The following is a 21,926-nucleotide window of genomic DNA, read 5'->3' on the forward strand; positions in this document are numbered from 1 at the left end:
CAGCCATCCATTGCTCCTACCATGTGACAGGGGCTGACCAATGGCACCGGTAGCCCCTGTGACATAGTAGGTCAAAGGCTATTGGTGCCATTTTGAATACTGGCAGCCAAGGGTGTGAGTACAGGAGATGGCTCCTGGACCCCCTGCTGGACCACCAGGGAGTTTTGGTAAGTCTTGGGGAGGTCAGGAGGATTGGGGTTGTTTAAATTAGCTCCTTTAGATGGACGAATAATTTGGCGAAGATTTGTTGTATTCGTGGAGAATTGCGATACATTTCGCTTCCCCACGAATACAACGAATAAGACCCTATATGTTGCAGATTACAAATACGTAGGAAACAAATGTACACCCCTAGGAATCACAGAATAGGATTTTTTGTTTTCTCCAATGAGCCATTGAGTATGGCAGACCTTTAAGTCAGACCTGGGCTGGCGTAAAATTTGCTGCGTTGCAATGTGCATGGGACATTTTTTGAATTGTGGGAATTAGTTAATAGCCTCATCTACATGTACTTTACATGTGATGAGTGCAATTAGCTTTGCGCTGGTTTGGGCATGCTCTGTATGCACTAACACCCATATTGCATCAGAGTTATGGACGCACCAACACAATGTATGTCCAATCGAGTGTAAAGCTGTGTACTTGGCTGAGTGCACTATACTGCATTGGCCTGTAACAGACAAAAAAAGACTGGCAGCCTGGTAAGACTCTTCTCTTCAGTCTCTGAGTGTGCTGTGCTCACATTAATGGTGTCCAGACAGAAACAAAACAATCACTAGCACTAATGCAACTGCAATCTCCACACTGTCTCCTACTGTGACCCTCCCCCAGTGAAGAAAAAAATCAAAATCAGCAGCAGTGTAGTGAATGTGTGAGACCACTGCAGCACAGACAAAAGGGGAAAAAGCCCTTTACCAGTGCCAAATCCCAAAGCTTGTAAACTTTTAAAAAATTCTGTAAGAACTTCTAATAGCATGGCCTTCTCTGCCAAGAGCAAGAGAGGAAATAGAGATTTTTTTGGATATGCTCAGATTTTACAGTAAGAGGACGTAAGCATTACTTGATCCAGATAGAGGCTATAGGCTAGTTAAAAAGATGCAATACCTTTATTTGTGCTCTGGTTAGTCTCCTTGCCAACTTTTCCTTGGCTCTGACAAGGGCATGAGATCTCACAGCAAGAACCAGTTGCTATAGTTACCAATTGTTACTTCTTTCAGCTGTACACAGCCATAGACTTCTATGGGCCATATAAATAAATGGGAAGCAAACAAATGGGACAAAACTTATTTGTTTCATTTGTAGGAACCCTCCATTCATTTTGGAGACCATAAATGAAACAAAAATGGGCAGTTTCATTATATTTTCCCTATCCATTTCAAACAAATACACATCCCTATTATCTACGGGAGTTCGCCATATGTTGGAACACCCCTTCCACTCAGATAAAGGAACCTACACACTTGCATGTGAATGAGCCACATTAATTCCACTCCCCTGTAGCTAACCAGCTCTTTCTATAATTTGCTAGCATATTAATCTAACTATAGTTTCAATGCCTATAAAATTCAGATGTGTTCTAAAATGAATGCAGAGGAATACATCTTCATTAGAGAGAGACAAATATTCCCTAAGCCAGCACAAATATCTATTGCTGTCTGAGAAACAAAGAATGCAAGTTAAATATCTTGTTATATTTAGGAAGATCAGACATTTTCTAGAAATGAGATCCACAAAATTAAATAAAATTATATACTGTACCTCAAATTATATACTGTACCTAACCTATTTTTGGAACTTTGTAGTGATATTTAAGAAAATTTGAATGGATGGCTACATCAAAAATAGAAACTTGCCTGCCTGGTGTGAAGGTAGTGGACCTCACACATCACCTATATAGGATTATAGACAATGCTGGGGAGGAGACGGCTGTCAAGGTACATATGGGCACCAGTGACATAGGAAAATGTGGGAGAGAGGTTCTAGAAGCCAAATTTAGGATTTTAGGTAGAAAGCTGAAATCCAGAACCTCTAGGGTGGCATGCTCTGGAAAGCTCCCTGTTCCACTTGCAGATTCCCAGAGGCAGGCAGAGCTCCGTAGTCTCAATGCATAGATGAGATGATGGAGCAGGGATGAAGGATTCAATTTTGTAGGGAACTGGGGAACCATATAGGGAAGAGGGAGACTTTTCTGAAAGGATGGACTCCACCTTAACCAGAGTAGAACCAGGTTGCTGGCACTAACTTTTAAAAAAGAGATCGAACAGCTTTTAAACTAGAACAAGGTTTGGAGGAATGTATCTTTGGAGGATACTAATGAAACAGGAGAGTTAGGGCATCTCAAAAGAGAGGGTTCCAATAAAAGCAAACACACTTTGAAATGTCTGTATGCCAATGCCAGAAGTCTAAGAAGTAAGATGGGAGAGTTAGAGTGTATAGCAGCAAATGATGAGATTGACATAATTGGCATCACAGAGACTTGGTGGAAGGAGGATAACCAATGGGACAGTGCTATATCAAGGTACAAATTATATCGCAATGATAGGGAGGATCAACTTGGTGGGGGTGTGGCACTTTATGTCCAGGAGGGTATAGAGTCCAACAGGATAAACATCATACAAGAGACTAAATGTTCAGTAGAATCTATATGGGTAGAAATCTCATGTGTGTTAGGTAAGAGTATAGCGATAGGAGTATACTACCTGGACAAAATGGTCAGACAGATGATGAAATGCCTTTTGTGCGAAAGTTTTGTTATATGTAAACCGACCTGATTCGATACTTGTATTGAGAATGTCGGTATATAAAAATCCGAAATAAATAAATAATAAATAAGAGAAATCAGGGAAGCAAACCAATTTGGCAGTGCAATAATAATGGAAGATTTCAATTACCCCAATACTGACTTGGTAAATGTAACATCACGACTTGCTAGAGACATAAAGTTCCTGGATGTAATAAATTACTGCTTCATGGAGCAATTGGTTCAGGAACCAACAAGAGAGGGAGTTATTTTAGATTTAATTCTTAGTGGAATGCAGGATTTGGTGAGAGAGGTAACAGTGGTGGGGCCACTTGGCAACAGTGATCATAACATGATCAAATTTAAACTAATAACTGAAAGGGGGACAATAGTAAATCTGCAGTGCCAACACTAAACTTTCAAAAGGGAAACTTTGAAAAAATGAGGAAAATAGAAAAAAACTGAAAGGTGGAGCTGCAAAGGTTAAAAGTGTTCAACAGGCTTGGACATTGTTTAAAAATACAATCCTAGAGGTGCAGTCCATATGATTTCCACACATAAAGAAAGGTGGAAAGAAGGTAAAACGATTACTGTCATGGTTAAAAGGTGAAAGAGGCTATTTTAGCCAAAAAAACATCCTTCAAAAACTGGAAGAAGGATACATCTGAAGAAAATAGAATAAAACAGAAGCATTGTCAAGTTAAGAGTAAAACATTGATAAGACAGGCAAAGACAGAATTTGAAATGAAGTTGGCCATAGAGGCAAAAACTCAAAATAAAAACTTTTTAAAATATATGCGAAGCAAGAAACCTGTGATGGAGTTGGTTGGATCATTTAGATGACCAAGGGGTTAAAGGTGCTCTTAGGGAAGATAAGGACATTGCAGAAAGACTAAATGAATTATTTGCTTCCGTGTTTACTAATGAGGATATTGGGGAGATACCAGTTCCGGAGATGGTTTTCAGGAGTGATGAGTCAGATGAACTAAATGAAATCACTGTGAACCTGGAAGATGTAGTAGGCCAGATTGACAAACTAAAGAGTAACAAATCTCCTGGACCAGATGGTATGCATCCTAGGGTACTGAAGGAACTAAAAAATGAAATTTCTGATCTATTAGTTACAATTTGTAACCTTTCATTAAAATCATCCATTGTACCAGAAGACTGGAGGGTGGCCAATACAACTCCAATATTTAAAAAAGGCTCCAGGGGTGATCCAAGTAACTATAGACCAGTGAGCCTGACTTCAGTGCTGGGAAAAATAGTGGAAACTATTCTCAAGATCAAAATCGTAGAGCATATAGAAAGAAATGGTTTAATGGAGCACAGTCAACATGGATTTACCCAAAGGAAGTCTTACCTAACAAATCTGCTTCGTTTTTTTGAAGTGGTTAATAAACATGTGGATAAAAGTGAACTGGTAGATGTAGTGTATTTGGATTTTGGGAAGACGTTTGACAAAGTCCCTCATGAGAGGCTTCTACGAAAACTAAACAGTCATGAGATAGGAGGCAATGTCCATTTGTGAATTACAAACTGGTTAAAAAACAGGAAACAGACAGTAGCATTAAATGGTCAATTTTCTCAGTTGAAAAGGGTAAACAGTGGAGTGCCTCAGGGATCTGTACTTGGACCGGTGCTTTTCAATATATATATATATATAAATGATTTGGAAAGGAATACGAAGAGTGAGGTTATTAAATTTGCGGATGATACAAAATTATTCAGAGTAGTTAATTCACAAGCGGACTGTGATACATTACAGGAGGACCTTGCAAGACTGGATGATTGGGCACCCAGTGGCAGATGAAATTTAATGTGGACAAGTGCAAGGCGTTGCAAATAGGGAAAAACAACCCTTGCTGTAGTTACACGATGTTAGGTTCCAAATTAGGAGCTACCACCCAGGAAAAAGTTCTAGGCATCATAGTGGATAATACCTTAAAATCGTAGGCTCAGTGTGCTGCAGCAGTCAAAAAAGCAAACAGAATGTTAGGGATTATTAGGAATAAATTATTATTATTATTATTATTATTATTATTATTATTAATAAAACAGAAAATGTAATAATGCCTCTATATCGCTCCATGGTGAGACCGCACCTTGAATACTGTGTACAATTATGGTCGCCGCATCTCAAAAAAGATATAGTTGTGATGGAAAAGGTACAGAGAAGGGCAACCAAAATGATAAAGGGGATGGAACAGCTCCCCTATGAGGAAAGGCTGAAAAGGTTAGGGCTGTTCAGCTTGGAGAAGAGACGGCTGAGGGGGGATATGCTAGAGGTCTTTAAGATCATGAAAGGTCTTGAACGAGTAGATGTGACTCAGTTATTTACACTTTCAAATAATAGAAGGACGTGAGAGCATTCCATGAAGTTAGCAAGTAGCACATTTAAGACTAATCGGAGAAAATTATTTTTCACTCAACGCACAATAAAGCTCTGGAATTTGTTGCCAGAGGATGTGGTTAGTGCAGTTAGTGTAGCTGGGTTCAAAAAAGGTTTGGATAAGTTCTTGGAGGAGAAGTCCATTAATGGCTAATATTCAATTTACTTAGGGAATAGCCACTGCTATTAATTGCATCAGTAGCATGGGATCTTCTTAGTGTTTGGGTGATTGCCAGGTTCTTGAGGCCTGGTTTGGCCTCTGTTGGAAACAGGATGCTGGGCTTGATGGACCCTTGGTCTGACCTAGCATGGCAATTTCTTATGTTCTTAGGGGCAACTTTTTTCCTTAAATATCCATGTGTCTGTTCCGTTACTTTTAGAGGGAAGAAATATAGTTTTGTTGATCCTTTACAATTGGAGACTTTTATGTTAGATAAAGATACAATAGGAGGAAATAATATAGACGGCCAATAGAAATAATTTTCTCTCTCTCCTAACAGTTTTTGATTATTTGTATAATGTTTGTATAAGTTAGCTCCCCCAACATTATGGGATATGTAATAGAGATGTGTATGATTATGGAAGTATATTATATGTAGTAAGTTGACTACATCTGTATTACTTCTTTGATATTTTTGTTTAAAAGTTTTACATGAAAATTCAATAAAGAAAAAATTGAAAAAAAGAAATAATCAACCCATGCTGTAGTTACACTATGTTAGGTTCCATGTTAGGAGCTACCACCCAGGAAGAAGATCTAGGCATCAAAGTGGTTAATACTTTAAAATTGTCATCTTAGTGTGCTGCAGCGGTCAAAAAAAGCAAACAGAATGTTAGGAATTATTAGGAAGGGAATGGTGAATAAAACGGAAAATGTCATAATACCTCTGTATCACTCCATAGTGATACCGCACCTCGAGTACTGTCTACACTTGTGTTCACTGAATCTCAAAAATGATATAGTTGCGATGGAGAAGGTCTAGAAAAGGGCGACCAAAATGATAAAGGAGATGGAACAGCTCCCCTATGAGGAAAGACTAAAGAGGTTAGGGCTGTTCAGCTTGGAGAAGAGACAGCTGAGGGGGGGATATGATAGAGGTCTTTTAAATAATGAGAGGTCTTGAACAAGTAGATGTGAATTGGTTATTTACTCTTTTGGATAACAGAAGGACTTGGGGGGGGGGGGGGGGGGGGGCACGCCATGAAGTTATCAAGTAGTAATTTAAAACTAACCAGAGAAAATTCTTTTTCACTCAAAGCACAATTAAGCTCTAGAATTTGATGCCAGCAGATGTGGTTAATGCACTTAAAGTAGCTGGCCTTAATAAAGGTTTGGATAAGTTCTTGGAGGAAAAGCCATTAACTGCTAATAATCAAGTTGAGTTAGGGAACAACCACTGCTATTGCTGGCATGAGTAGCATGGGATCTTCTTGGTGTTTGGGTACTTGTCAGGTACTTGTAGTCTGGATTGGCCACTGTTGGAAACAGGATGCTGGGCTTGATGGACCCTTGGACTGACCCAGTATGGCAATTTCTTATATTCTTATGATCTTATATTTACTACTGTGAATAAAAGTAATCTGTTGGTTGCCAAACTCAGCAACCATATTTTAATCTTTTGTATATGAAAACAATATTGGAAGCTTCATTATCAATAATAGGTTTGTAGACAAAAAATAAAATATATTGTTTATTTACCAAAGATATATTTTTTCTCCCCTATAAAAAAGGAAAGCCTGTTTTCATTTCCTACCTCCTATTTGTTCATTAGTGATAAAATGTAGCTCTTTTAACTTTCTCTAAAATGACTTAAATGCATTCCATTTTCATTTTAATACTCCTTTAACTTTCTCTCTCATGAACTTAAAATGTATTCTCTTTCCCATTTCAAAGGCATTTGAAGTGAACTGAATCATGACTCAGTCACATTTCTCCCTATTGAGATGTTCATTTTAAATACTTTTCAAGCTCCAACTTGAATTGCATTTTGCCATTAGAAAGAAAGGAAAATGAGGACTGTCCTGTAAGTTTGCATATAAGGAAAGAAAACCTTAAATTTCTGCCTACATACATTTTCTTAGAGGAAAATAAGAATTAGTAAAATAAAGAAGGGATTGTCTTTCAGATTTATCAGTATACTAATATACTAAAGTGCATTAATGTTATTGCAGAGTTTATGAGGACTTGTGGTTGCATGAAAATGCAAGAAAAACAGCTCATTAATATTAAAATATCGTTAATGAAATGTATTTATATTTTTAATATACCGTCGTTCCAAAAGAAGATCACAACGGTTTACAAAAGCAACATTCATATTATAAGAAAACACAAGATCTAAAACCTAGCTTGATGTTACCCAGGTAGAGAGTCCATCAAGCTAGGTTGAGAGAACATTGTACAAATCTCATCTTTGGTTGAGCTTTCTTACTCCGAAGGACATCAAATCTTCACAAGATTGCACTGTTCAGTTTGTACTTCTCTGAATGTCAAAGTGCGGCACTTCTCTGGTTAAAATCCTTTCTAAGCGACAGATACTATAAAGTAAAAATAATCAACAAAGAGTCTCACCCTGTAGCTGCCAAACAAGGAGTTCCCCAGGGTTCCTTGCTCCCACCGACCCTATTCAACATATATCTTCTCCCCCTATGCCAACTCCTTAATAATCTCAACCTCACATACTTCATCTATGCGGACGACGTGCAGATCCTTATCCCCATCAAAGAACCTGTCTCCGACACTCTAAACCACTGGAATAGCTGCCTCCACGCCATCAACCTCCTTATCACTAGTCTCTGCCTCGTTCTCAATACGTCCAAGACCGAACTGCTAGTCATTTCCCCTAATGATAATAACCCGCTAGCCATCAATACTAACACACCTCTAGTAAATCAAGTGAGAGACCTCGGGGCCTTCCTTGACTCTAGAATGAACTTTAAAAAATTCATCAACAACACCACCAGAGAAGGCTTTTACAAACTACAGGTATTAAAACAGTTAAGACCTCTCCTACACTTCCACGACTACCTTTCGGTCCTTCAAGCCATACTATTCTCAAAGATTGATTATTGTAATGCGCTGTTGCTTGGTCTCCCGGCCTCTTCCACCAAACCTCTTCAAATGCTGCAAAACGATGCAGCCAGGATCCTCTCAAACTCCCGCCACATGGACCACATCACCCCGATTCTAAAAATCCTTCATTGGCTACCCATTCGCTACAGAATTCTCTTCAAGATTCTTACTATTATCCACAAAACCTTATTTCAGGAATCCTCGCTCCAACTTACCATACCCCTCAAACCACACTCCTCTGTAAGACCCACCAGAGCTGCATACAGAGACTCCCTCCAGGTTCCCCCAAAAAAATCCATTCTGCACAACACTATTGAAAAACGAGCACTATCAACTGCTGGGCCGCATCTCTGGAACTCTCTCCTGCCAGATCTCCGCCAGGAACATTGCCATATCACTTTCAGAAAAAAATTAAAAACTTGGCTGTTCGCCCAAGCATACCCTTGAAGAAGCCTCTGGGTCACCCACACAATCACATACCCCTCGGTTGCGTCCCTTTCCGCAACTCAAAGGAACTGCTTGCTCGCCGTATTGCTCTTTGATAAAACGTGCTTAATCGTATACACAATGTAAATTTATATATAATTCAAATGCTGCACTTTGTATATAATTCCTACCTTAGAAGCACTTTCTCCTGCTTATATGCCCTCTTCTGTCCAGTTAGAAATTGTTTATCCTATCCTTTTTTCTAACAAGCCTAGTTCTACTTTCCCTGTTATAATGTAACTTTTTGCTTTCATTGTTAACTGGTTCCCCCTAGTTTATTGTAAACCGGTACAATAAGACCTGGTCTTGAGCATCGGTATATTAAAAGAATTTAAATAAATAAATAATAAATAAATAAATAAAGTGGCCCCTAACCCTTACACTAATAACTAAACCTCACCTCGAATAACTAGGTGGGCCTCCTATAGAGGCATAAATACCTAACTACTATGAGGGCCTTATAGCTAGTCTCTCTCTCTCTCTCTCTCTCTCTCTCTCTCTCTCAAAATGCTATATGCAAAAACATCATAAAGTGTGATAAAGCCATAGGGGTACTTTTTTAAAGTTATGTGTGGGCGTAGATTTGTTCGCACAACCCGGCACACGCAGGGGGGTGCACAATTGTGCAACGAGCCGAACAGCCTGCCGCCGCTCCGAAATCGGAGCGGTCTCGGAAGGAACAATTTTACTTCCCCTCCCTTCCCCTACCTAACCCACCCCCCAGCCCTAACTAAATCCCCCCCACCTTTGTTAGGAAAGTTACGCCTGCCTGAGGTAGGCGTAACTTACGCGCACCGACAGACTGCCGGTGCACCATTCCCCGGCCCGAGGGCTGGTTCGGAGGCCTCGGCCATGCCCCCTGAACGCCCACGGGCCAGCACCATGCCCACAGCCCCGCCCCCGGAATGCCCCCACCGAATGCCGCACCGCTCCCGACACACACACACCCCGACACGCCCCCCAAGCAAAGCCTCGGGACTTTCGCGGCCTATGCAACATAGGAGAGCCGGCGCACAGGGCTTTTAAAATATGTACCATATTGCACAGCTTAACACAACTGAAAAAGGTGTAGTTGTTTGCTACATTAAAACTGTGTGCTATGAATTTGCAAAGCTAGCCCACTTGGCCAGAAATCCCACCCCTTTTCTAAATTTGAATCACACCATGCTTTATGGTGCTTTTCGCATGTGAAAAACACCTTAACACATGCAAAAAGCCCAAAATGTAGCTTGGAAAATAACCCCCTTAGTGTATGGGTGGAAACTCACACCTAGTAAGCAGGGGTTTCTATTGTTGATGATGTTAAAAATTACTGTAAGTACTTTGTAATGGATTCTGGATTGTACTGGCAGCCAGTGCAAAGCGATCAGCAAGGGGATGATGTGGTCAAATTTCCTGGTCCCTAATAGAAGTCTTGCTGAGGCATTTTGTAGTAATTGTAGTGGTTTTAATTCACATTAGGCATAGGCAATACAATTTGTGTTAACCCATCAGTAATGTAAATACTTTACACCTGCCCGAAATGCAATTCAGTTTCTGCATTAGACTGCAGAGGCTCACACAAGGCTCAGTGCAGGCAATAACAATCCCCAGACCTCCTACTACTACCAATGAAAAAAGTCCTTCAGAGAAGATGCATCAGTCCCTGGAACCCTTCTCGTTTGCTCCCTTGGAGAAAAAAGTTCTAAGAGCGAGAGTCTCCCTTCATCCTCCCCACCCAAGAAGAAAGCTCTAGGTATCCTCCACACCAGCACTCCCTCCTTGCCTCCTACCTCCCACCCTAAAGGAGAAACCCCTTTTGGACAAGAAAGCCCCTTGGGCAAAAGGAGGCCCTTCTGTTTCTCCCCCCCCCCCCCCCATCCCAGGTGAAGCCTTTCACCCACCCTTATTTGCTATTTATTTTATTAATGAGAAATAAAACAAGGGTTAATCTAAATGTCAAAGTATAAAAAATGAGAGAATCCAACACACTAATCTTGTAAATGACATTAATAATCAGTTTAAGCAGACGCAATAGGATAAAGTGTCTCTTACCATCATGGTTAGGATTTCCTAAGGTCCATGGCTCATCAGAGTCAAAATGAGTATCTCCCCCTATTCCAGGCCCAGGGAAGTAGGCATGTGCCAAAAATCCACCCTCCCCATCAAAGGGAGAACTGTCTCCATGAAAACCAGAAGCAAAAATAATTGTTATATCCACGTCCTTTTTTCCATTTTCTAATTCACTGTAAGGAACTTCTTCAAACATCAGAGGGGTTACGTTCTGCCACACGTCGAAGGCACGGCGAATGGCTTTACGAGTTTCTACATCGCCCACTTTTGGAGTGACATTCTTAATGCTGAAATAAAAAAGAAAAACAGAGTAATCAGTGATGATAACCCAAAGTCATTCTAATGTGCTTGCAGGAGAAATTAGCATTACCCATGCTGATAAAAGGCCAAGCCCTTAGTTAGAACCTATCCTTTTTTTTTTAAACAGGAAAGAAATTACTATCCTTTTATGCTAGACCTCATTAACGTTCAGCTCATTGAGTTTCACCAGTGCAATCTTTTTATTGTAAGACATTTAAAGATAAATTTCTGTTCTCTAAAATATTAAACAGTAGGGTGATAGAAATTATCACTGGTAGGAATCATGTTAATCTTCTACACCAATTACAACCCAGCATCTCCAAAATTCTGAATGCAATTCTGATCAAAGGGAACCTTATTTTGCTAGTTTAAATGAAATGTTAATTACTTTACCGACAGCAATTAACACTAAAAATACCACCAACTTATTTTTAATTAGGCAAAGGAAAAGTTATAAACATGCTTATTGTTGTTTCTGTGTCTTGTAATAACTTAAGAGTGTGAGATACTCTTTGGTTATCTAAGTAGATATTTCCCTTTGTTAAATCTGGCTGATCACATAGAAATAAATCTCTGATGGAAAAAAATATGTGCTATTTACTTGCAGGAATCCAGACTGAAGTAGAAAAATAACTTTAGCAGTATTAATGATATAAAACAATAATTAAGACATATAGTCCCTTGATTTCAGGATCAACATAATTAATGCAATATTTATACTTATTTTATTTATGTATTTTTTTTACTTATGCTAATTTTATATTCAGCTCTAATGAATACACTCCAGTCTTACATATGCTTGTGTTTACACTAGTGAAATCTTAAGAGTGAATTCCACATTAATTCAGGAATAAATGTTCACACTAAAGAGGATTGGATTAGTTATTCCAGAAGCAATTAACACAGTGGATTAAATGCATCTGAACTAGTGGAAGGGTAAATGAATATGTCATTATAGCACTTAATCTTTAGACTGGCTACTAAGAAGTAGCAGAAATGTAAAGGAACATCTGATTGAGCTCTCAGTCTTTTAGGCATTCCAACGGGATTGTTGACAGAAGAACGTGCTGTAAGAAGTGCTAAATCTTGAGACAATATTGAAAAAAAAACTAAAAATAATTCTTGGAGGGTTAAATGATGGGCCTGTGCCAAATGCTTGGAGCCCACAGGTGACCTGGGGCCGAGCCATGGCTCCTGCCATGCGGCTGGCTCTATTGGGGATGTTATCGAGACTGGCTGGCTGCCCGGCCGCTCTTGATGACGTCGGAGCCCATTTAAAGGGTGCAGCCCGAGACCAGTGTCTTTGCAACAGGGTCTCGGCGGTTACATCTATTTATTTATTTATTTTTAACTTTTATATACCGACATTCCTATATAAAATACAAATCACACCGGTTTACAATAAAACATAACTTCGCCTGTGAGCGTTACATAGAATAATCAACAAATTATACTAAAGAGCATACATTACCTTTGTCAGAAATGTAAAACAATTATAAAGAAGAAATTGTTAACAAGGGATAAAAGATAACAAGGGGAATATTTAAAACTAGGGGATGCACAAAGGGGTGCACAAAGGGGAATGCCCCTTTGGCGCGCGACGCACGGCGCGCGGCGCCTGCTGGCTTGGCGCTTTTAACGGATCAGTTCCGTGAGCGATGACGTCGGGGGAGGGGCGGGTCCCTCAGACCTTTTATTCTTTTCAAATTCATCATCTCTTCCCAGTTTCTGCTCCCCAGCCGCTCCTGATGACATCGGCACCAGTTTATAGGGCACAGCACAGCCCGGGGTCAGCCTCTTTCATGCAATCATGTCAGAAGCAGCAGCAGCAAAAAAAAAAAAAAAAAGGCAGATTTTTTACACGTGGCCGATTCTGTCAGGCGCTGGGCAGGCAAGGCATCGGCCGGCTCTCCCAATCGTCGTCCTTTGATCCAAATAATATTTAAAAAAAAGAAAAGAAGAAAGAAAAAGAGCTCTGCTGCCTGAGGAACAGTCAACTATCTTTGATCCATGAGGAGGAGAGGGCTGGAGCAGAGTGATTGTTCATGAGTAGCCAAGGTCTTGCAGTGACTCACCAGGTTGAGCTGTGAAGTATTGAGAAACTTTACCCTTTTGGTCACTGGTTTGAAACATTTAGGGAGGTTCCAGCAAGCAGGAAAGTTATAACTGAGAACCTCGCATCAGTGGTACCACATGGAGCGTGGTCGGCAGACCAGATCCGGGGGAGCAGCGAAGGGACCGTACCCAGAGTATGCAAAAAAGGGGGAAGGGCAAGGTTCAGAAGGGACCAGGGTGGCCCGAAATAGACCATCCAATGTTAAGAAGGGAGAAACAGGAAGGAACAATGCTGCTTGAGATTCATAACCCACGAGAGCCACATGTCGCGCTGGATGTAGCGATCCCGCAAGGGCATGTATAGCCACAGCCACAAGGAGAGTTGGGACCCTCCGCTGATCCTACACAGCCTGTTTTTAATCAGCAGGAGACTGCTTCCCTGCAGACTCACCAGCATGTCGAGTCGAGCTGGCCAAGACATCCTCATGAATGTGACTGTTTTTTCCTGGCTGGACATTAGAGTGTGGAGTCTGAGCAATTTTCAGGGCCCACAGTCAAGAGAACAAGCAAATACGTGCCAAATTTTCCTCAGCCTCATTTATCCCCAAGATGGCCCTTTTCACAGCGGGGCCTTTCTTAATGCGGTAGCTTTCCCTCTGGCGTAGGGCCTCTTAGTGCCTGGCCTTATGGGCCATGGTTCCCGCCTAACAATTGGAACATGTATCCCCATGGTTACATGTGATGCCGCATTGGCTCACAGTGGGCTACCCTGGGTGGGCTCAGTGACCTCCATACCCCTGGGAGTATTGGCCAGGGCCAGAGGATGGGCACGCTGCTCAGCAAGCTCGGGAGAGACCAATTGGTGTCTCAGTGGTGAATGTTAGTGGCATGATACCAGCCCAGGATGTTGGTGGTGAAGGAATGACCAATCAACCTCCAGAATTAGAAGCGCAATGCAGTGAGAGTCTCACCACCACCACAGCTCAGGACGAAGGTCAAGCGGACATGCAGCTTACAACAGGGGAGCCAACCAGAGCCAAAAGCAAGCAAGGGGTGAGTTGTCTGGGGGTGTGGATTCCTCTTCACAGCCATCCGGGGGTGGGGGCGGAGGTGGCGCAAGCAATAAGGAAAAAGAGGAAGGGAATGCGGAAGCACAGAAACAGTTCCAGTAGTCATAGTACTTCTTCCGAATCCGAGAGTTTGGAGAAGGATGATTCTACGGGGCTGGGTATGGGGTGCGAGAAGGCGACAAGAGGCCCTCCGGCGCTGATGAATTTATCTCAGTTACAAGAAAGCATGCCTAAAGCGCTGCACAAGAAGATAGAGAAATAGAGATATATAGACATCTTCAGGTTTATGGATGTAAAGTGGAGACCATGCGACAAGAGGAAGGACAAGAGTGACGATGCTCTGCCAAGCAATGACACAAAGGCCAGGAAACATAATAAACTGGATGCAATCATTCCTTAGAATGTCAAGTGTTGTTACATAGGACAAGCCCCTCACAATGTGTCCCAATGCTCAGTTACACCGACATCATTTTGGAGACCTACAGAGAATATGAAGAATGAGCCTGGATAAATTATGATGAATTCTGGCAGCCCCAGTGCTGCCTTGGATCAGAAAGGTCTCCCAATAGGAGAACATCACCCTGGTGTAGCAGGAAGTAATCATGTAGCAAGGACCTGCTCTCCAGGTGATGTATTGCCCTCTCGCACTGAGGACAAATCTCCTAGGGCTACTGCCCAGGAGGGAAGGGTTAGGCAGGCCATCATAGTTGGTGATTCGATTATTAGAAATGTAGATAGCAGGGTGGCTGGTGGACGTGAAGACCACCTGGTGACTTGCCTGCCTGGTGCGAAGGTGGCAGACCTCATGTGTCACCTAGATAGGATTATAGACAGTGCTGGAGAGGAGCCGGTTGTCGTGGTACATGTGGGCACCAACGACATAGGAAAATGTGGGAGAGAGGTTCTGGAAGCCAAATTTAGGATTTTAGGTAGGAAGCTGAAATCCAGAACCTCCAGGGTGGCATTCTCTGAAATGCTTCCTGTTCCATGTGCAGGTCCCCAGAGGCAGGCAGAGCTCCAGAGTTTCAATGCGTGGATGAGACGATGGTGCAGGGAAGAGGGATTCAGCTTTGTAAGGAACTGGGGAAACATTTGGGGAAAGGGGAGACTTTTCCGAAAGGATGGGCTCCACCTTAACCAGAGTGGAACCAAGCTGCTGGCACTAACTTTCAAAAAGGTGATAGAGCAGCTTTTAAACTAGAACAAGGGGGAAAGCCAACAGTCACTCAGCAGTGAATGGTTCGGAGAAATGTATCCTTGAAGGATACTAATGAAACAGGAGAGTTAGGGCATCCCAATAGAGAGGTTCCATTAAATGCAAAACATAGCTCATATGCCTATATGTAAAAAATCACCAAAACTAATGAGTTCCGAATTATCCCAAACAACTGAAAAGCAGGTTGTTAAAACAAGCAAAAACCACACTTTAAAATGTCTGTATGCCAATGCCAGAAGTCTAAGAAGAAAGACGGGGGAGTTAGAGTGATTAGCAGCAAATGATGAGATTGACATAATTGGCATCACAGAGACTTGGTGGAAGGAGGATAACCAATGGGACAGTGCTATATCAGGGTACAAATTATATCACAATGATAGGGAGGATCAACTTGGTAGGGGTGTGGCACTTTATGTCTGGGAGGGTATAGAGTCCAACAGGATAAAGATCATACAAGAAACTAAATGCTCAGTAGAATCTATATGGGTAGAAATCCCATGTGTGCTGGGTAAGAGTATAGTGATAGGAGTATACTACCGTCCACCAGGACCAAATGGTCAGACAGATGATGAAATACTAAGAGAAATCACGGAAGCAAACCAATTTGGCAGTGCAATAATAATGGGAGATTTCAATTACCAAAAAATCCCAGCGTGCAAGAAACAGGTAACCAAGTCCATCGGCAAACTTATAGTCAATTTTTTATTGAAATAATGTTTTTAAACAATCATGCCTGGCAACTCCATAGATCTTCAAACATGCAAGTAAACAGTCCCCCGACACGGTCCGTGTTTCGCGGTAGCTGCATCGGGAGGGACCCACGGTTAATATTATCTATGGTATAAAGAACAATAAATGATGGACCTTATAGACAGGGCTGTTAAGCTTATACAGGATTTCAAAAACAAAAGCATACCTTATATATTCATCGTGGAGCGCACCGGCTCGTACACCAAGTGAACAATTTAAAGAGGCAGTTTTGGCGCCAAAGACAGAAAATACCGCGAGAGACTCGCAACTAAACTCCTCCCCCACAGAAGTGTCAACAAAACAAAAACCATTCAATGTCTTTATTAAGACCTTTTGGATGGACAGTAGATAATTTAAAGATCCACTTTTGTTCACGTCTACCCAGGATTTCAGAATAGTCCCCTCCCCGAAACGGGGGTACCACCACCTCTAAAATTGAAAATTGTAGATCAGCAATGGTGTGATGATGTTGAACCCAATGTGTGACTAGAGGTTCGTCCATCCTGAGTAGACGGATGTTCGAGCAGTGTTCTATGATTCGGGTCTTAACCATCCTAGATGTCTTACCCACGTACAGTAAAGGGCAGGGGCACTGGATGACATAAACCACGCCCCTCGTAGTGCAATCCGACCTGTTTCGAAGTTGGTGAAAAAATCCAGTGTCAGGATGAATAAAGGAATTTGACAGGGTGGTGTGACTACATACTGAGCAATGCCCACAAGGACCATGCTGGCCAGTTCCACTCTCCCTCATTTGTCTATTAAAATTTGCGTGAACTAACTGATCCCGGAGATTGTTGCCTCTCCGAAATGTGAACCGCAATGGTCCCTGAAAAAGCGATGAAAGGGATAGATTCTCCCAATGTCTCCGGATCATAGCTGCAATTGCTTTACTAGCAATAGAGAAAGGCAAAATACAATTAAAGCATTGACCTTCGTTGTCTGATGAGGGGAGGAACAACCAGTCACGGTCAGTATATAAAGCCCTCTTAAAAGCTTTTTTGACCACCCGTATGGGATACCCCCTGTCCAAAAACCGCTGAGACAACAACTGGGATTGATTCAAAAAATCACTCCTAGAAGAGCACAAACGTTTTAATCTTAAAAATTGTCCCGTAGGAATGTTGTCTCTCAGAGGTTTCGGATGACAGCTGGAGTATGCCAAAAGCGTGTTCCTGTCAGTTTCCTTCCTAAACAGTGTAGTAATGTATTGATCCTGTTCTACAGAGATAATGACATCAAGAAACGCAATTTGTGAAGCGTGGATGCAGAAGTTAAATTGTATGTGTGGGTTGAGGGAATTTAACCAGTCAAAGAAGACAAAAAATTGAATGTCTGTCCCTGTCCAGATGAGCAGAATGTCATCAATGTACCGTAGCCAAAGGGCCACATGAGAGAACCAATCAGAGGGGTAAACCAGGGAGGTTTCGTAGTCGTCCATGTAGAGACAGGCCAGTGAGGGGGCCATAGTGGCCCCCATGGCCGTCCCTTTAATTTGTTGATAGTACTTATGGTCAAACATAAAGAAATTTTTAGTCAAAGCTAAAGTAGCCAATTGTAACAAAAATGAAGTAGACAGCCGCTGTGGGGCCGGTCGTTGATTCAAAATATTTTCAATCAGTTGTAATGCTTCTGGCTGAGGAATGTTTGAATATAGTGAGATGACAGCGAGAGTTACAAAGAAGAAACCCCCCGCAGGAACAGTGGAATTAGATAGTTTCGTGATCAAATGTGCAGTATCTTTAACATACGACCGGATCTGGGACACAAATGGTTTTAGAAAAATATCAATAAACTGCGATAATGGCTCCAGCAAGGAATTAATGCCTGATACAATTGGGCGGCCTCCTCATGGTACTCTTCAATAGCGGCTTCTTTTTTAGATTCCGGTCAGCCCCCCAGGGAAACGCGCGTTACACGGTCCCGCACAGGTACAAATCAGTCGGGACAGAAAACGACTCGAACACCTCGTCCTCCATCACGTCTTCCGGATGCTTGGCAGTAAGTCCTGAGACTGTATTCAATTTATCCACTCGTAATTTGTCTGATGTGGAAAAGAGAACTTTACAGAAGGGTTTGTCTTTTGTACCTACGACTCGGTGCGACCCATTTGATTTACAGGTTCATCTTTACAGATTCTTTCGGATTCTAAAATTGAAACTTTTCTTTGCTGATTCCCCGTCCATTATAGATAACTCAGTGATCTCAAAGAAGTCCAGATGGACCCCTCCGGGCCCTACAAACCCTTTATTAGGGGCTTTTGAGCGTCTAGTAAGTCAGGATGCTCAGGCACTTGCCACTAGAAAACAGTTTGTACATTATAATTTGTCCCAAAGGGAGGCCACAGCAATAAGGGATTTGTCTAAAGATCCATCCATCGTAATTAAACCAGCTGACAAGGGTGGAGGGATAGTGGTGTGGGGCAAAGCAGACTAAGAAGCGGAGGTGTCGCGTCAACTTAGCGACACTTCTTTTTATAGATTGCTCTCAGAGGACCCCACACCAGACTTGTTAAATATTATCAAAGACTTAGTTCAGGAGGCCCTTGATTGTAGAATGCTTACAACTAGGGAGGCGAAATTTCTGGTGAACTCCGCCCCGGTCATGCCTTTATTTTACGTTCTGCCTAAAATTCATAAAACCTTGGTGGCCCCTCCAGGCCGCCCAATTGTATCAGGCATTAATTCCTTGCTGGAGCCATTATCGCAGTTTATTGATATTTTTCTAAAACCATTTGTGTCCCAGATCCGGTCGTATGTTAAAGATACTGCACATTTGATCACGAAACTATCTAATTCCACTGTTCCTGCGGGGGGTTTCTTCTTTGTAACTCTCGCTGTCATCTCACTATATTCAAACATTCCTCAGCCAGAAGCATTACAACTGATTGAAAATATTTTGAATCAACGACCGGCCCCACAGCGGCTGTCTACTTCATTTTTGTTACAATTGGCTACTTTAGCTTTGACTAAAAATTTCTTTATGTTTGACCATAAGTACTATCAACAAATTAAAGGGACGGCCATGGGGGCCACTATGGCCCCCTCACTGGCCTGTCTCTACATGGACGACTACGAAACCTCCCTGGTTTACCCCTCTGATTGGTTCTCTCATGTGGCCCTTTGGCTACGGTACATTGATGACATTCTGCTCATCTGGACAGGGACAGACATTCAATTTTTTGTCTTCTTTGACTGGTTAAATTCCCTCAACCCACACATACAATTTAACTTCTGCATCCACGCTTCACAAATTGCGTTTCTTGATGTCATTATCTCTGTAGAACAGGATCAATACATTACTACACTGTTTAGGAAGGAAACTGACAGGAACACGCTTTTGGCATACTCCAGCTGTCATCCGAAACCTCTGAGAGACAACATTCCTACGGGACAATTTTTAAGATTAAAACGTTTGTGCTCTTCTAGGAGTGATTTTTTGAATCAATCCCAGTTGTTGTCTCAGCGGTTTTTGGACAGGGGGTATCCCATACGGGTGGTCAAAAAAGCTTTTAAGAGGGCTTTATATACTGACCGTGACTGGTTGTTCCTCCCCTCATCAGACAACGAAGGTCAATGCTTTAATTGTATTATGCCTTTCTCTATTGCTAGTAAAGCAATTGCAGCTATGATCCGGAGACATTGGGAGAATCTATCCCTTTCATCGCTTTTTCAGGGACCATTGTGGTTCACATTTCGGAGAGGCAACAATCTCCGGGATCAGTTAGTTCACGCAAATTTTAATAGACAAATGAGGGAGAGTGGAACTGGCCAGCATGGTCCTTGTGGGCATTGCTCAGTATGTAGTCACACCACCCTGTCAAATTCCTTTATTCATCCTGACACTGGATTTTTTCACCAACTTCGAAACAGGTCAGATTGCACTACGAGGGGCGTGGTTTATGTCATCCAATGCCCCTGCCCTTTACTGTACGTGGGTAAGACATCTAGGATGGTTAAGACCCGAATCATAAAACACTGCTCGAACATCCGTCTACTCAGGATGGACGAACCTCTAGTCACACATTGGGTTCAACATCATCACACCTTTGCTGATCTACAATTTTCAATTTTAGAGGTGGTGGTACCCCCGTTTCGGGGAGGGGACTATTCTGAAATCCTGGGTAGACGTGAACAAAAGTGGATCTTTAAATGATCTACTGTCCATCCAAAAGGTCTTAATAAAGACATTGAATGGTTTTTGTTTTGTTGACACTTTTGTGGGGGAGGAGTTTAGTTGCGAGTCTCTCGTGGTATTTTCTGTCTTTGGCGCCAAAACTGCCTCTTTAAATTGTTCACTTGGTGTACGAGCCGGTGCGCTCCACGATGAATATATAAGGTAGGGATGTGAATCGTTTTCCATATCGTCTTAACGATCGAAATCGTGTGGCAGGAGAAGAAAATCGTGTTTGGCACGATTATTTCATTGAAAAATCGTTAAAAATCGTTTTTTCCGATTAGTGCGCACTAACTCGAGTTAGTGCGCACTAACTCCCCGTTAGTGCGCACTAACTCGAGTTAGTGCGCACTAACTCAAAATGATACAAATAGACACTTTCCAGGTCACTGAAGGTCAGTTAGGAATGAATATGTGTTCCTATTGGCTGGCAGCCCTCTTATCTATTGATGTTACCAAGGTTTCCACTGAGGTGATGGTTGGGGGGATGGGAAATGGAACTGGAAACTAACGAACACCAACAGAAAATGAAACAAAGTGTTCACACTTCCCAGGTCAGTAAAGGTCACTTAGGAATGAATATGTATTCCTATTGGCTGGCTGTGCTCTTATCTATTGATGTTACCAAGGTTACCACTGAGGTAATGGTTGGGGGGATGTGAAATGGAAACAGTTGGAAGCTTGACATGTGATGATCAGCACTCACGTGACTAGAACTTCTTTGTTTATTATTTTTGTTAGCAGGCACCTGAAATGCTAGTGCATGTTGAATTTGCCAATCACTGTGCATTTTAGAAAGGTGGTCCTGGCTGGAACTGTACACAGTTCAAATATATGTAATTGATTGTTGGTAAGTGTATTTTTTAAGTAGCCACACTGGCACAAGTATGTTTACTTTTCCTCCTACTTAACTCACTAGCTCAGCTTTGTAAGAAGGGCTTCTCTGCTTGAGTGAGGGTCAGGCAGCTCCCCCCTGTCTGTGAAGCCAGCCTCTCACTAGTAATGCAGGGAGGGAGCTGTCTCAGACTTCACCATCCCCCTCCCCCCCCCCCCTCACCCACACACCATTCACTAGCTGGGACATGGGGGAAGTCAGGAGTGAGGGTCAGGCAGCTCCCCCCTGTCTGTGAAGCCAGCCTCTCACTAGTAATGCAGGGAGGGAGCTGTCTCAGACTTCACCATCCTCCCCCCCCCCCTCACCCACACACCATTCACTAGCTGGGACATGGGGGAAGTCAGGAGTGAGGGTCAGGCAGCTCCCCCCTGTCTGTGAAGCCAGTCTCTCACTAGTAATGCAGGGAGGGAGCTGTCTCAGACTTCACCATCCTCCCCCCCCCCTCACCCACACACCATTCACTAGCTGGGACATGGGGAAGTCAGGAGTGAGGGTCAGGCAGCTCCCCCCTGTCTGTGAAGCCAGCCTCTCACTAGTAATGCAGGGAGGGAGCTGTCTCAGACTTCACCATCCTCCCCCCCCCCTCACCCACACACCATTCACTAGCTGGGACATGGGGGAAGTCAGGAGTGAGGGTCAGGCAGCTCCCCCCTGTCTGTGAAGCCAGCCTCTCACTAGTAATGCAGGGAGGGAGCTGTCTCAGACTTCACCATCCTCCCCCCCC

The 21,926-nt window shown here is 42.5% G+C and overlaps 1 protein-coding gene across 2 annotated transcripts in view; it reads right to left on the minus strand.

The window, feature by feature from the left end:
• Positions 1 to 21,926, minus strand: part of MMP16 (matrix metallopeptidase 16) — a 940,897-nt gene that overhangs the window by 486,440 nt on the left and 432,531 nt on the right. For both annotated transcript variants that reach the window (XM_029591617.1, XM_029591618.1), the window contains one exon: positions 10,723 to 11,027. In XM_029591617.1, coding sequence (XP_029447477.1) covers positions 10,723 to 11,027 — 305 coding nt within the window. The remainder of the gene's footprint in view (positions 1 to 10,722; positions 11,028 to 21,926) is intronic.

This window comes from Rhinatrema bivittatum, chromosome 2, assembly GCF_901001135.1.
Source record: "Rhinatrema bivittatum chromosome 2, aRhiBiv1.1, whole genome shotgun sequence".
Lineage (NCBI taxonomy): Eukaryota > Metazoa > Chordata > Amphibia > Gymnophiona > Rhinatrematidae > Rhinatrema > Rhinatrema bivittatum.